Source organism: Alexandromys fortis, unplaced genomic scaffold (assembly GCF_014885135.2).
Source record: "Alexandromys fortis isolate MF-2015 unplaced genomic scaffold, M_Fortis_MF-2015_v1.1 scaffold_18, whole genome shotgun sequence".
Classification (NCBI taxonomy): domain Eukaryota; kingdom Metazoa; phylum Chordata; class Mammalia; order Rodentia; family Cricetidae; genus Alexandromys; species Alexandromys fortis.
In genome coordinates, this window is record NW_026067897.1 from 2,974,335 (window position 1) to 2,988,250 (window position 13,916).

Here is a 13,916-nt window from a genome sequence, read left to right on the forward strand (position 1 = left end):
TGCTAGTTTCATTTCAGGTCTTTTTGGAGAAATTGCCAGCTAATAAAAAAAAACCACAGCCAACTCTTTGCTGTCACCTGAAATCCCACAGTTAATGTCTAAAACACCCCAGGACACTGATGAGAAATCCTCAACTTAAAACAGTTAGGTAACTTTGCCAAGTTCTCAAAGCTTGCAACTGGAGACCGGGGGAGGAAACCATGTGTGTTAACCCTTGTTCAACCTGACATGACACTAGCTAGTTCAACCTAGCCAGTCCTCGTTTATTCAACTGACTTTAAGACATTCACGTTGAAGTGTCTTTGCTCATCCTTTCTTTATCCACTCAAATTCAATTTTCTCTGTGGTATTCCAGATCTTCCATTAGCAGCCAGGAATGTAGGACCCTGTCCTGAAGGAAGTCATGTATTCCCAGGAACATCAGGAACTCACAATCTAGATTTGATGACGAGCCTCAAAGATCAGTCATCTTAATTTTCTCTTTAAAGCTCTTTGTTAAGTGGCAATAATAATAGCTCACATCTAACAGCCCATGGAGGAGGGAGATTTCAGGGGCTATGCAGACATTGCTTAGCATAGCAAGTGCATAGTAATGGAATCCAATAGTAAACGGTTGAGAAAGACAAGACAGGGTGGTTGATTGCATTCTTGTAATTAGTAAATGTGTAGAGTCCTACGAGAAGATGACATCTCAATTAGAGTTGTTGTTTTCAATTTGGGTGCCTAGCATAGTGCTTGTGACATGGGGAATCAATATAATAATAAAGATGATAAACTCACCTTAAGGTGTACTACTTGAAAATGTGCGTTGAAGGAAAAGGAGGCATTAGAATCGCAGCAGTGGGCAACTGCTCGGCCAGTGGTGAAATTGCTCAAACAGTTAACTCACTGAGCACTGGGAGCTCACAAGGGAAGCTATGGAAGACGCAGTGGAGAAGTGGCATGAAATACCAGGCTCTTGCATATGAAGTTCGAATAATTTCACAAGCTATTGTATTAGTTTTCTATGACTACTATACAAGAAAATGAAAGCTCCCCAGCAGTCTTAGGGACTTGGTGAACAGCAGTTTCTTTTCTGAGATTGCTGGATGCTAGAAATCTGAGATCAGTGTGTCAGAGGCTTGACACGCAGCCATTGTTTTTAACGTGTAATAGGCTGGGCTGAGGCAGGGCACAATTAGAAAGGGGGAGGGAGGAAAGTCAGCGACAGATTAGCTGGGGAAGCGCATGTCCCCAGCTCCTAAGCACAGGTGTGCACTGAGCAGCTCTCTCCTGGCTGTTCTACTATGCTTTCATAGTTACGCTTCCCTTGCTGGGACAGAGGCTCAGATAGAAAAATCAATACACAGGAGAGATGGGGCTTATTTGGCTTACAATTCCAGGTTATAATCCATCACTCGGGAAAGTCAGGGCAGAAATTTCAAATGCTTTGCGCATCACGTCCATAGTTAAGAGCAGAGAGAAACAAATGCGTGCATCTTTGATTGCTTACTTGATGACCACTCATGTAGATTTCTCTTAAACAATCCAGGAACACCTGCCCAGGGTTTGATGTTACCCTGAGTGGGTTGGCTCTTCCCACCCAGAAAAATCAGGTATGCCTGTTGGCCAAACATATATAGACAATCCTTAACTCAGGTTTTACAAACAGAAGAGTGTCACGTGAAAGAGTGGGAAGGCCTGCCTGCCTCTGTCGGCCCCGCCCCCCTCCCACCAGGTGCTCTCCGCTCCACCTATTGGCTGTGCTAAAGAGCGAAGCCAGGGCCTTCTGTCTATGCACAATCACCCTGGCTTCCCCCTGGCTTAGCCCTGGTTTCAGGAGAGGAACAGCCCTGTCTCCTGAAAGAAGGATTTCTGTGGACTTGGAAAGTAGAATACAGGACCATGGGTATCCATGACAAACAGACCAGATAATTTTGTAGGATTTTAAGATTTCCATTAAAAAGTTTAGCCGGGCGGTGGTGGCACACGCCTTTAATCCCAGCACTCGGGAGGCAGAGGCAGGCGGATCTCTGTGAGTTCGAGGCCAGCCTGGTCTACAAGAGCTACAGGAACCAAAAAGCTATGGAGAAACCCTGTCTTGAAAAAAAAAATCCAAAAAAGAAAAAAAAAAGTTTAAAGATGTTTCAAATTCATTTTCACCAGTTGAGTATGCCTAAGTATATCATAAAGTATTATAACAGTAATAACAGAGAGGCATGGGAATATAGTATAGCTCAAACATATAATTATGAAAAAGAAAACTGGAGACTGATTCTAGCTGATGGCAGAAAATATTCAAATACTTAAAAAGACATTGTGTTCATACTGAGTGCCAAGGAGAATAAAAGGGTACAGTTCCATATATAATCATATTTTGGTAAAATTATATATAACCAGAGATAAATGAGAAGAGATTATTATAAATAAAAATATCATGAAGCAATGACAATAAACTAGGATTTCTCAGTAACACATCCCAAGGCATATATGGAATGATGCTTTTAGAGCAACATGGAAAAATAATTCAAAATCTAGAACTATGGTGCTGTTGCTATTGGTTTTTGTTTGTTTGAGACAAGGTCTCAGTGTGTAGCTATGGCTGACCTTATACTTGCCACATGGACCAGGCTGTTCTGGAATCCCCTACCATCCTTCTGCCTCACCCACTCAATGTATCCCCACGTTAAGCTAATTCTGGAGTTATATAGGTAGATCTCCAGATGAGTTGATAAATAAAAGGCATAGGATTGTCAGAAAGTTTTGAGAAAAAGTTTGCAAAAGAAAACTGTTTTGCAATGAAACAACCATTCATTTTAATCATATTAAAAATTAGGAAGTTGGCTGATGATGTAGCTTAGTGAAGGAGCTCTTGCCTAGTGTGTCATCTCAATAGCTATCACAGCAAAAAAAAGAAGACATATAAAATATAAAAAAATTAAACTCATGATATTTAGTAAGTGTACAATAGTGAAAAAGTATATGATAAAGGGTTAAGTTAACATCTTTATTATGAACTAATTAATCATTATAAATAATTTTTAGGGTATTTAGCATTAAAGTTGAAAAAGCTAATTAGGATTTGAATGCTCCTGGCTGGTTGGACAATTAGAACAAGTATTATTAGTGCCTTGATGTTTGTTTGCAGAGTGAAAATGTGCACAAAATCCCCGAGCGTGATAATGACATTAACCATGTTGGTGAACGTGGTGGTTTGCATAGGAATGGCCCACATAAGCTCATGTGTTTGAATGCTTGGTCCTTAGGGCACTACTTGGCAGGGATGAGGAGGTGTGGCCTTGTTGGAGGAAGAGAGTCACTTAGGGAGGACTTTAGGGTTTCAAATGCACAAGTTGTCCCAGTGTCTCTCTCTTCCTACTACCTGCCAATCTAGATGTAGACTCTCAGTTGCTTTTCCAGCACCTTGTCTGCCTGCATGACACAGTTTCCCACCATAATGATAATAGACTAAACCTCTGAACTGTAAGCTAGCCCCCAATTAAATGTTTTCTTTATAAGAGTTGCCGTGGTCATGGTGTCTCTTTCCAGCAATAGAACGCCGACTAAGACAGTGAACACTTGCTCGCAATAGCCTCTGGGTTTATGTTGCTTTTCCACCTTAGTGAAATGATAATCTATATAAACTAGTTTGCCTAGAAGCTTTTTTTTTTTTTTTTTTTTTTTTTTTTTTTTTTTTTTTTTTTTTTTTTGAGACAGGGTTTGTCTTAGTAGCACTGGCTGTCCTGGAACTTTGTAGACTAGGATGGCCTTGGACTCACAACAAATCTGTCTACCTCTGCCTCGAGAGTGCTGGAATTGAAAGAATGTGCCACTATCACACATTTTAAAATTCAGTTCCTTAATTAACTACTCAGGAACTAATCTTGGAGAGTGCTGAGCTTTACAGTAAATACTTCATGAAGACTGGAGAGCCCATTTGTTAAGGCCAGCATATGGGAGCTGTCATGGCTCACCAAATGTTCTGTATCCAACAGGGTTTATGTCCAAAGGAGGGAGACATTGAATGGAAAGATGAGTCTTTATTCTTAAAACTGAAAAAGAAACCCTGACAAACCCAAAATACCAAATTGAAATGGCCTCTATTCAGGTGAACTTACAATTAAGTCATGCTTGCCATGTGAGACTGTGAGATGACAAACTGAAAATAATGGATGAAAAATGTCCCTTGACCTCAGTACTGAACTTCACTCAACTCGCGCTTTTTGCTTTTTAAAATGTTGTAATTCATCTGAATTGTTAGCCCTTAGAAATAAAGAAATTTCAACTTAATTGCTCTTACACCATCAATCTTTGAACCAGTAACAAAAATTTAATGCCTTTTAGTTACTACTAATTTGGGCCACATTTGATCAAGTAACCTAAATATTCCTAAAGTTTTCCCAAACTCTTGAGTGATCCTGTGCCACAGTATGAGTATGAGGGTTTTCATTTTGTACAGTTTTGCTAGTTGTACTTAACGTTTCCCCTGATTCCTTTAAAGTTGAAGAGTTTAGGGCAGGAATGGGTTGGAATATGAACTCTCAGCCCTCTATTGAATGATGTAATGTAATTTATACTATCCTCAGAAGAGATTAGCAGGAGGGGTTCTCAGCATAAATGAGTGAAAACGTTCATCTACTTTACAAAAATAAATGAAACTTTTAAACCTTAATTCCTTTTTATGACAACTTACCAGTAATGAGGCATAATATAAAATTGCATTTAATAACTTTGCTCATTACTTATGGAGCAAAGTCTTACTCTGCTCTAAAAAGTTATTACTATTAAGATATCACTGACATTCCTCTATGAAGCTGATCGTTTCAACTAGTCAACTGTGGAAATGAATGTGGGTTTTAATACATCTGTGCAGTGGTTAGTGAATCTGATGTTCATTAGGCACCAAGAAGATCAGAATGTATCCATTTCAAATTCTAAGTGGTCATGAAAGTAATATATATTTTTTGCTCAGGAAAATTATTTTTTTTTATATTTATTCATTTATTATGTATACAACATTCTGTCTGTCTGTATGTCTGCAGGCCAGAAGAGGGCACCAGACGTCATTACAGATGGCTGTGAGCCACCATGTGGTTGCTGGGAATTGAACTCAGGACCTCCGGAAGAGCAGGCAATGCCCTTAACCACTGAGCCATCTCACCAGCCCGCTCATGAAAATTAAAAGGATAATGCATATTCCATATTATTTTAGCCACAAAATAGCAAAAGACAATCACAGTGTAAGTGAATCCTCACAGTGTGCTTTGATCTCTCCCATTCCTGAGAACTCAGAATCCCCTTTCCCTTCTAGAGCCTTCTTTCTCTCTTTCCCTCTTAAACTGGTAGCACAGACTTATAATTATATTTGTATTATTGTTTGTTTCTTGTAACAGGTCTGAAGTTGTGGTCAACTTAGTTTATTCATGCAAAACTTTCCATCACCCCAAACTTTATGCAGGGGAGAATGGCAGAAGGCAGGATCAGAATGTCGTGAAGAGAAGACTCTTGTTTTTGTTTCCACTTTCTGTCCTGACAACAGTCCTAAATGTCTTAAAGTATAAGCATAAAGAATGTCCTCAGAGAAAGACTATTTTGAGAGTAAAAATGAACATTGTTAATAGTTGGAAAAATACCAGGAAGACAGACCTGTCCTTGACGTGTGCTGCCCTGTCCTTGACGTGTGCTCACCTGTCCTTGGCTTACACGTATGGTCCTAGGGTGGGGTGGTTAACTTGAGAACAGTACACAAAGCTCGTGTTGTCAGTACTGGTTTTGAGGATTTGCTGTTCTGAATATAAATCTTGGATTTTAGAAATTATTTTTAATCACTTCATAAATATGTGAGACCATTCTTTAAGCCTAAAGATCCTGATGCTACGTGTAAAGCAGCTTTACAGGGGAATTGCTAGACTGAAAATAGTTTCAAACTTGAGCTTAAACTCTAAAGATGTATAAGGCCCTAGAACTGAAAGTTAAGTATTACACGAGGAGTAGACGTCAATCATGTAGAAGCTTTCAATGTGGGTGAAAAGGTCACTCCTGTTGTCTGCCCTAGGAAGTGTCTGGAAAGCTTGTTCCTAAGATAGGTGGAATTCGGATACATGATTAAGAAAGCAGGAAGGCGGGGTTAGGACGAGAGAATAGCATATAGGAGCAGGAGTGAGGCAGTAAGGTTCATTTGTAGATTTGGGAGGAGGAGACATTGTAAAGAATTTGTCTAAATACTACAAACCTCTCAAAGGGTAGTCCTCTCTGTGGGTGGAGTCAGTGTTGAAAGATAAGGTATGTTTTAGGATCATTAAGTCGTAGATTTGTTTTAGGCATAGTGTGTCTACAAGCATCCTTCACTAAACAAGGAATTTTGAACACCCATATAGTATAGTCTGATGGCATAAACAGTTGGAGAACTGTCCAGATGATAGCTATTAAGATGCTATTAAGACTTCTTGGCAGAGGCTAGGAGGAGAGCTGGGTGCGCTGCTTGCTATTCAGCTTCCTGGAAAGCAGGGTTCAACCTCAACCTTTGAATCTTGAGTTCTTTAGCAGGACAGAGATCTAGATAAGTTCTCTTAGTAGCCTTGAAAGAGTCAGTGCCTGAGGGAACAGAAATTTTTCAGGCTCTTGTGGCCTAGGTAGTGGTGGAGTTGCAGTTGCTGACCAGGATAGCTGTTGCTTAAAAGGTAGCAAACATTAAAAAAGAGGACAATTGACACCCCATATTGGGGTGATCTTTTACTCTTTTGACCTGCCACCAAGATCTGAAATAAATCACATGGAGGCTTATTATTACTTTTGAATGCCTGGCCTTAACTTGGCTTGTTTCTCACCAGTTTTTCTCTTCTTAAGTTATCCTGACTACCTTTTGCCTCCGGGCTTTTACCTTTCTCTGTTTCTGTACGCCTTCCTTAACTTCTTTTTCCATGACTGGCTTTGTAGCTGGATGACTGACCCCTGATGTCTTCCTCTCCTTGTTCTCTGGCTCCTCTTTCTCTTGTTTCTTTTTCTATTTATACTCTCTGCCTGCCAGTCCTGCCCATCCTTGCTCCTGCTTCACTATTGACCATTCACCTCTTTATTAGACCATTAGGTGCTTTAGAGAGGCACAGTAACACAGCTTCACAGAGCTAAAAAAATGCAGGGTAAACAAAAGTCACACACCTGAGAATAATAGTCTCCAGCATTCTGGGAAGAAAGGGTGGCAGAAGTCAGTCATTGAGCATAGAAAATGTCTGAGAGGGTTACAAAGAAGAAAGATACATCTGGAGGGGAGCGATTTTGGAAGCACAGCCCAAATCTGAGCAAAGATAGGCCATGTTTCAAGTGATACCTACAGAATCCCAATGAATGTGTTTCATCTTAGACACGTTGAGAGCCAAGTGATTAGAGTGAGTGTGCTTCCCCACAAGCTGGGACCAGCATCTTAATAGCTATCATCTGGACATTTCTCCAACTGTTTGTTTATGCCATCAGACTATACTATATGGGTGTTCAAAATTCCTTGTTTAGTGAAGGATGCTTGGAGACACACTATGCCGAAAACAAATCTACGACTTAATGATCTTGGATTCTAGTCCTGTGTCAGAAGCAAGGAGCCTTTCCTAGAAAATTTGCCTTCTGTATGGACTGTTTTCCTCTAGTCAATTAAAGTATCTTCTAGCTTCAAAGCATGTGGATTCCCTGGGGATTGGGAGGCTTTATGATTTTGCAAGTCCTGCTAATTTGGAACATGAGACTATTGGTTTCTATTCCGTATCAGTTTACCACAAACTTGGCAGCTTAACAACAAAATGGATTGTTTTATATTCCAGTATATTAGAAATACAATATGGGTCTTGTTGAGCTAAAGCTAAAGGCTATGTGACTCAGGAAGAATGTCTACTGCTTTGCTCTTTTTAACTTCTAGAGGATTTTCACATTTCTTGGATCGTGGCCCTTCCTTCCACTTCAAGCCAATGTTGGTATACCTTCTCATTTTAAATTACATCATTTGGACCTTATCTCCCGAATCCCTCTTCTACTTATTTTTTTAAAAGAATTTTCATATGTAGTATTGTATTTTCATCATTTGCACCTTTTCTCTTGCCTCCCTTCAACTCCATCTCTTCCCATATCTCCTCTACTCCCCAAATTCACATCTTAATTATTATTGCTAGATTTATCTGTCATCTATCTGTCTGTCTGTTTGTCTACCCATTTATCTATCATTGTCTGTCTTTCCACATGAGCTCATGGGCTCATGTGTGTGTGAGCACAAACACACACAAAACCTACTAAGACGTACATAAGTTTAGAGCTGGCCACTTGTGATTGAATAACCCACATTTAGCTTGGCACTTATTTTATAATTGGATATGTCAATAGACTTGGAATTCCTAAAGTTAAATGTGGCAGTGATTATCACCAACCATGTTGAAAGGGTAAGTATAACCAGCGCTACCACTTAACGAACATAGAACTTAAGTGGAAAACTAACTTTTTCTAAAATAGGAAGATGTTATAATTGTGTTTATTTGCTTTAGGAAATATGCTTCCCCTTATACATACTGAGAACTGGGACACTAGATATCGTTATAACATTTCACTCTTCTGCTAAAATGAATTTCTTTCCAAATAAAATCATGTCTAATCATAAACTTTTCTCTGATTTTGATTTGGCAAAACACTGTTTTGTTTTGTGTTTTATTTTTTTAAAATTATTTTTCATGCAATGTATTTTGATGTTTTATCTTTCCCTTCATCTCCTCCAGGAGCCTCTTCATATCCCAACCTACTCAACTTCATGTTCTTTCTCTCTCAAATACAAACAAACAAACAAACAAAAATTAAAACAACCAAACGACGACTAAGAAAAAATTCAAAACAAAACAAACAAAATGAAACAAAAATTTCACCAGGAAACCATGGAATTTGTTTTGTGTTGGCCAACTACTCTAGGGCATGGGGCCTTCCCTGGTTTGTGGTTGATACACCCAGTGACACCCCATTAGAGAAAATGGATTTTCTCTTTCCCAGTGGGTATCAATTACATAAGGTTCCTGGTTAGCAGAAGGAACCAGTGTCTTTTTCTCATGTCAGTTCTAGTAATCCATCTAGCTTAAACCCATACAGGTCTTAGGCTTGCTCTCATAGTCTCTGTGAGTTCATCTGTGCATAAATCCTCTTGTTTCTGGAAGACATTGTTTCCTTGCAGCATCTCAGAAAAGGATTGAGTGAAACACTTATATTCGGGTATATCAATATGTTATTATATACTAAAGGAAAATTGCTATATTCCTTTAGTGCAATAATAGCAGTAGAATTTTCACTAGGCCCGTCTAGCCTTAAGTTCTTGACCATTTCAGCAGTGCCAGGTATGGTTGCCCTCCAAACATTCATTCTACTGTTATACTAATATATCTTATGGGCAGGTCACTGTTGTAGGTCGCGTGTTTTACAAGGTAAAATGGAAGACTACCTTTGTCCTTTGGTAGTATGCTGAATTAGGGCTAGCACCATGAATGCTATGCATTGGGCAGGGGAATCTTCTAGTTAGACACCAGAGCTAATTCTTCAATGACATAAGTACGTGTTGGCTTCAGTAATAGGGCCTTATCATCAGGCTGTGAAAGGAACCAATATCCTTGGAAATAGCCTGTGATATCTGCAGGATCCTGGGACTCCTTTAGCCAGTGACTCAACAGATGTGTAACCTATTCCTGCCACCGGAGATTTTACTTGGTGGCATACGTTGTCTAGTTGGGGTATCGTCTCCATTGTATCGTAACATTTTGTGTTTTAATTTTTATCAGCTATCCACCAGAGTGATAATTATTTTTGACAGAGTCACAAGGTTTCTTAATTTACATTTGTGAAGAGAGGTGCTTTCTGGGAAGGAGTGCCATTGTTCTTCTCTAACGTGGTCACTTCAGATGGAGTATGTCAGACCAATAAAAATAGCTGCTGGGATGCCGCAAACAGAGATAAGAATTTAAATGAGCTTTCATTGGAAGCACATGGATCACGTCAATATTTCATAAAACAGTATAGAAGATGGTGATTATATACAAAATTGCAATACCAAGGAATTATGTCAGCTCATTTTTCTCATATAATGTCCAGAAACCAGTTCATATCCCTGAGAAGTATTGTGCCACGAATAGAAATTACCAGAGAATAATAAGCAGCAAAGTTCACATTATAACTGACAATGGCATTTTCACCATGAATGTGTAAGCAATCCATTTTATTGTAAATAAACAAACAATAAATGATCATTCCCCTGAGAAGGGGTAAAGAAAGTTTGCATTCCTGCTTTTGGCAAAAGCCAACCCAAACTCTTCCCAGGCAGTTTCTTAATGACATGAGGGACATGGCAAAAAACCACAGTGGAATAGGAAATACCATTAGGAGTTTCTATTATAAACTTTTTATTTCACAGAGAAAGTCGAACAAAGTATTTTAGTTAGTCTCACAGTATAGCTTCCTTGATTTATGTTGTCTCTCCGATAATCTCTTGGTTTATGGATCTCTTAATTATTTTGCCATATCAAATAAGTGCTGATTAAAATAGATGCGTTATGGTTTATTTTTAGTATATCACAATGGAGCAGAAAATAACTGTTTCCTTTAGACTAGAGGCTCATCTAGTTTATGAAAGCCACATTAGTTTTGATTTTTGCCTTAAGATTTCCTACCATCATTTCAACATTTAGCTAACACGATCTAAAGTGATATTATCTCATCCTAGAGTAGACCTAAAATCTTCTATACAGCTAATATTACAAAAGCCGCAACAGGAATCCTTTTCATTTCTAATCTTGTATATTTAGTATCAATAGCACATAATACAATATTTTATGATTCATTTATTGCTTTCCTTGTTTTGTTTCTCAGATACACTAAGAGGACATTTTAAGTTTTAGATATGTCATTTGTCTACTCTGCAGGTAACCACATACTAAGTAATTCTTCTGAAACCAGATCACCTTTCCTTTAGGCTGCAAACTCTTGCCCATTACGCAGCCTGGTGTGGTTGTTCCTTTCTCTATGTTCTTATAGAACTTACTACTTGGCTTCTTCATATGTTTCTAGTTATTTTGTGACTCTTTATTTCTTATCTTTCCAACCAAATCCCAAGAAAATTCTTGGAGACAGAGATTATTCCCTACATATTTTTATATTCCTGGCATTGTGCCTAGTATCATGCTCATTTTAGATTACTTACAATTTATCTGTATTCTTGGTTGCAAGTTACAGAAACAAAGTTCACATATTAATTCAAGTAGTAAAGAGTGGGTCTGGCTGAATATAATATTCACCTATGACTAGATCAGGACCCCAAATTTGTCATCTATTGATTATTATCTGTCCCTTTCTAGTCATTACTTTTGCTTGTTCTTCATCTTGTCTTTGTTATCATGTAGGAACTCCCTAAACAGTGCCCTTGGAAGAGGGAGTGCTGCTTTTTCAGTGGTCCCAAAGCCCAGAGTTGACGTTCTCTGGTATTGCTGACTAGTTCTGTGTTATGTGCTTATAGACTGATCCCATTATCAGAAGGTTGAAGTGTGACTGAGTCAGCCAGTGAAAATGGACGGCTCTCTCCCAGTGGATGCCGCAAGGTTGGAGAAGGAGGGACAAATGGTCGCAAGAAGTAAACGAGTTCTTTTCCATCCACGTGAGCAATAAGCCCCAGAAAGGCAAAACAGAGATGCTTACCAGGGTGTCCACGGAATGCCTGCTTACCAGGGTGTCCACGGAATGCCTGCTTACCAGGGTGTTCACGGAATGCCTGCTTACCAGGGTGTCCACGGAATGCCTGCTTACCAGGGTGTTCACGGAATGCCTGCTCATTGATTAGCATGTGGGAAACCTTTAGCTTTCTGCATCCGGAATGCTATATGGGCAGGATAGCACTTCCCAGTCACTGTGAGGCTGGGCGATGGGATGACCTTTGCATTCAAGTTCCCACCCAGACATTGCCAGCATTAGAAGGCTGTTACTCTTGAAGTGGATGGTAAATTTTCAAACATCTAAATAGGATTTCAACATCTTTTGGTGAAAGAGTGAACACAACAGCCATCTCATCTCTCATGTGGTTTGGGATGATGTTGGCCAGAGGATTTTATGATGAAAGTGAGTAGAATCAACCAATTAAATCTCATGCCATTTACCTCTGCTTTGGGTTTCTTCAGTGAGAACTGTGTTGAGTCTAGAGGATTTGTTCTCTCCCCTTTTGGTCATGATGGGGTCATACGAGGCCTTCCAGAGGTCAAGGCTGGGATTAAGATATGTACACTAAGTTGGCAGGCAGTTTTTAACTACCTGTTTTGTGCAAGGAGAAATAAGATGAGAAATACTTGAAGGTCCCTTAATTCATGTACTGAATAGCTTGATTAAAACTCAGCCCATGCTGATCTTAAAGAACATTACAGAAAATGAACAAATAAATTAGAATTTTCATATAGCAAGTGCATGCAAGACAGGCAGAATCAAGACGCTATTTAGTAAATACTTGCTGGTTAAAACTCCTTTCTCATGTAGAGTGTAAGGTTTTATTGGCATCTCTAGCACTGTATGGTCAGATTATAGATTATGTATTAGTGTTTTGGTAAAAGCACAAATAAAGTTTTATCATTTAGATTTTGTTTAGTGTTAAATATGCCTTTGTCAGATGGTTACTCTTGTTTATGTGTGATAGAAGAACAGTTTCCTGTAAATAGGATAGCATGTCATTTAGAAGTCAGTGTTTTGAAACTTCTGATAAAATGAATATTTTACTCAAAAATAGTAGACCAACCAGGCTCTGTAATCTGGAATTTAGGAGGTAGATGCAGTAGAACCAGGAGATCAAGGGCATTCCTCATCTTTCTCAAACACTGAGCGAAATAACTCCACCCCTAACCATACTTCTTGGGAATATCTTAATTTGACCGTCCATCTTTCTTTTCAGAACTGGAAGATAAGCAGAAACCTACATCTGATACCTCTGCGGATATTGCTTTGTTCCTACCAATGCTTCGGCCGGCGTGGTCCTAATCTCTTTGGAATTGCTCAGGAGTAGAGCAGTTGAGATATTCCTTCACAGCCTCAAGGGCAGCCCGTGTTCCACTGCTATCGTCATTCTCACTCTGCTCCCTTCCAAGTCATTAAACAAAGGAAGATGAGTTGTTAAACGCACACTCTAAGCACTGCAGTTGGCCTCTAGGATGGCTTGGCTTCTAGATGTTCCTATTGGCTTAGAACAAATTTCAAAGTGGGGAAAATTAATCTGCACGGCACCTGAATGTTGACTTTTCCCATACCTTTATGAGTTCCACTTCTCTTTTCTAGAAAATTCTGAGAGAATTTAATGGAGAAGCTTGTTTCATTGATGAGCCTTTTGCAGTTGAAAGAGAAGTACTCATTACGGTGAAGTAGCTATACTGTATTTGTAGAATTTCATTTGAGCCACTAATATCGTTGATAAGATCTAGAATCTTCGTTCACCTTAAAAATGAGTAGAAGGATAGAAAGTCAAAGTTAGTGACTCCAAACACAATTACTGTCTACAGAGTTTGATTTTTTTAGTTGTATTTTATTTTTAAGTTTTTGGTCAGGAGACATTTATCTGTGCAAGGAAAATTGCTGCAATGAGAATTTGGTTCATTTCCTGTGAGGAAAAAGGGAAAACTAGGAAAAGAAGTTATGAAAATATATGTTACATTTTGCCTAGATCAGTGGTTCTTAAAGTATGATATTCACTCAACACCACCTAGCAAATTATCTGGTGCTGTTCTCAGACCACTGAACCGGAAGCTGTGAGGATTTCCAGGTCGCTCCTGTGGCCATCGCCTTCTGTCTGTGTGTTTGACTTTGAGAACCACAAATGAGTGGAGTTTATAGGAAACCTAATCATAATTTTATGCTTAAATTCCCTTAAAAATCACATTATTTTATGTACCTATTTGACGGTTCACCTG

The 13,916-nt window shown here is 39.0% G+C and overlaps 1 protein-coding gene across 1 annotated transcript in view; it reads left to right on the forward strand.

Annotated features, from left to right (window-relative positions):
• Lrrc69 (leucine rich repeat containing 69) overlaps nucleotides 1–13,018 on the forward strand; it is a 59,968-nt gene extending 46,950 nt beyond the window's left edge. Inside the window, exon 8 of the mRNA XM_050119331.1 lies at nucleotides 12,908–13,018. Within this exon, the coding sequence (XP_049975288.1) occupies nucleotides 12,908–13,018 (111 nt within the window). The remainder of the gene's footprint in view (nucleotides 1–12,907) is intronic.
• The last annotated feature ends 898 nt before the right edge of the window (nucleotides 13,019–13,916 follow it).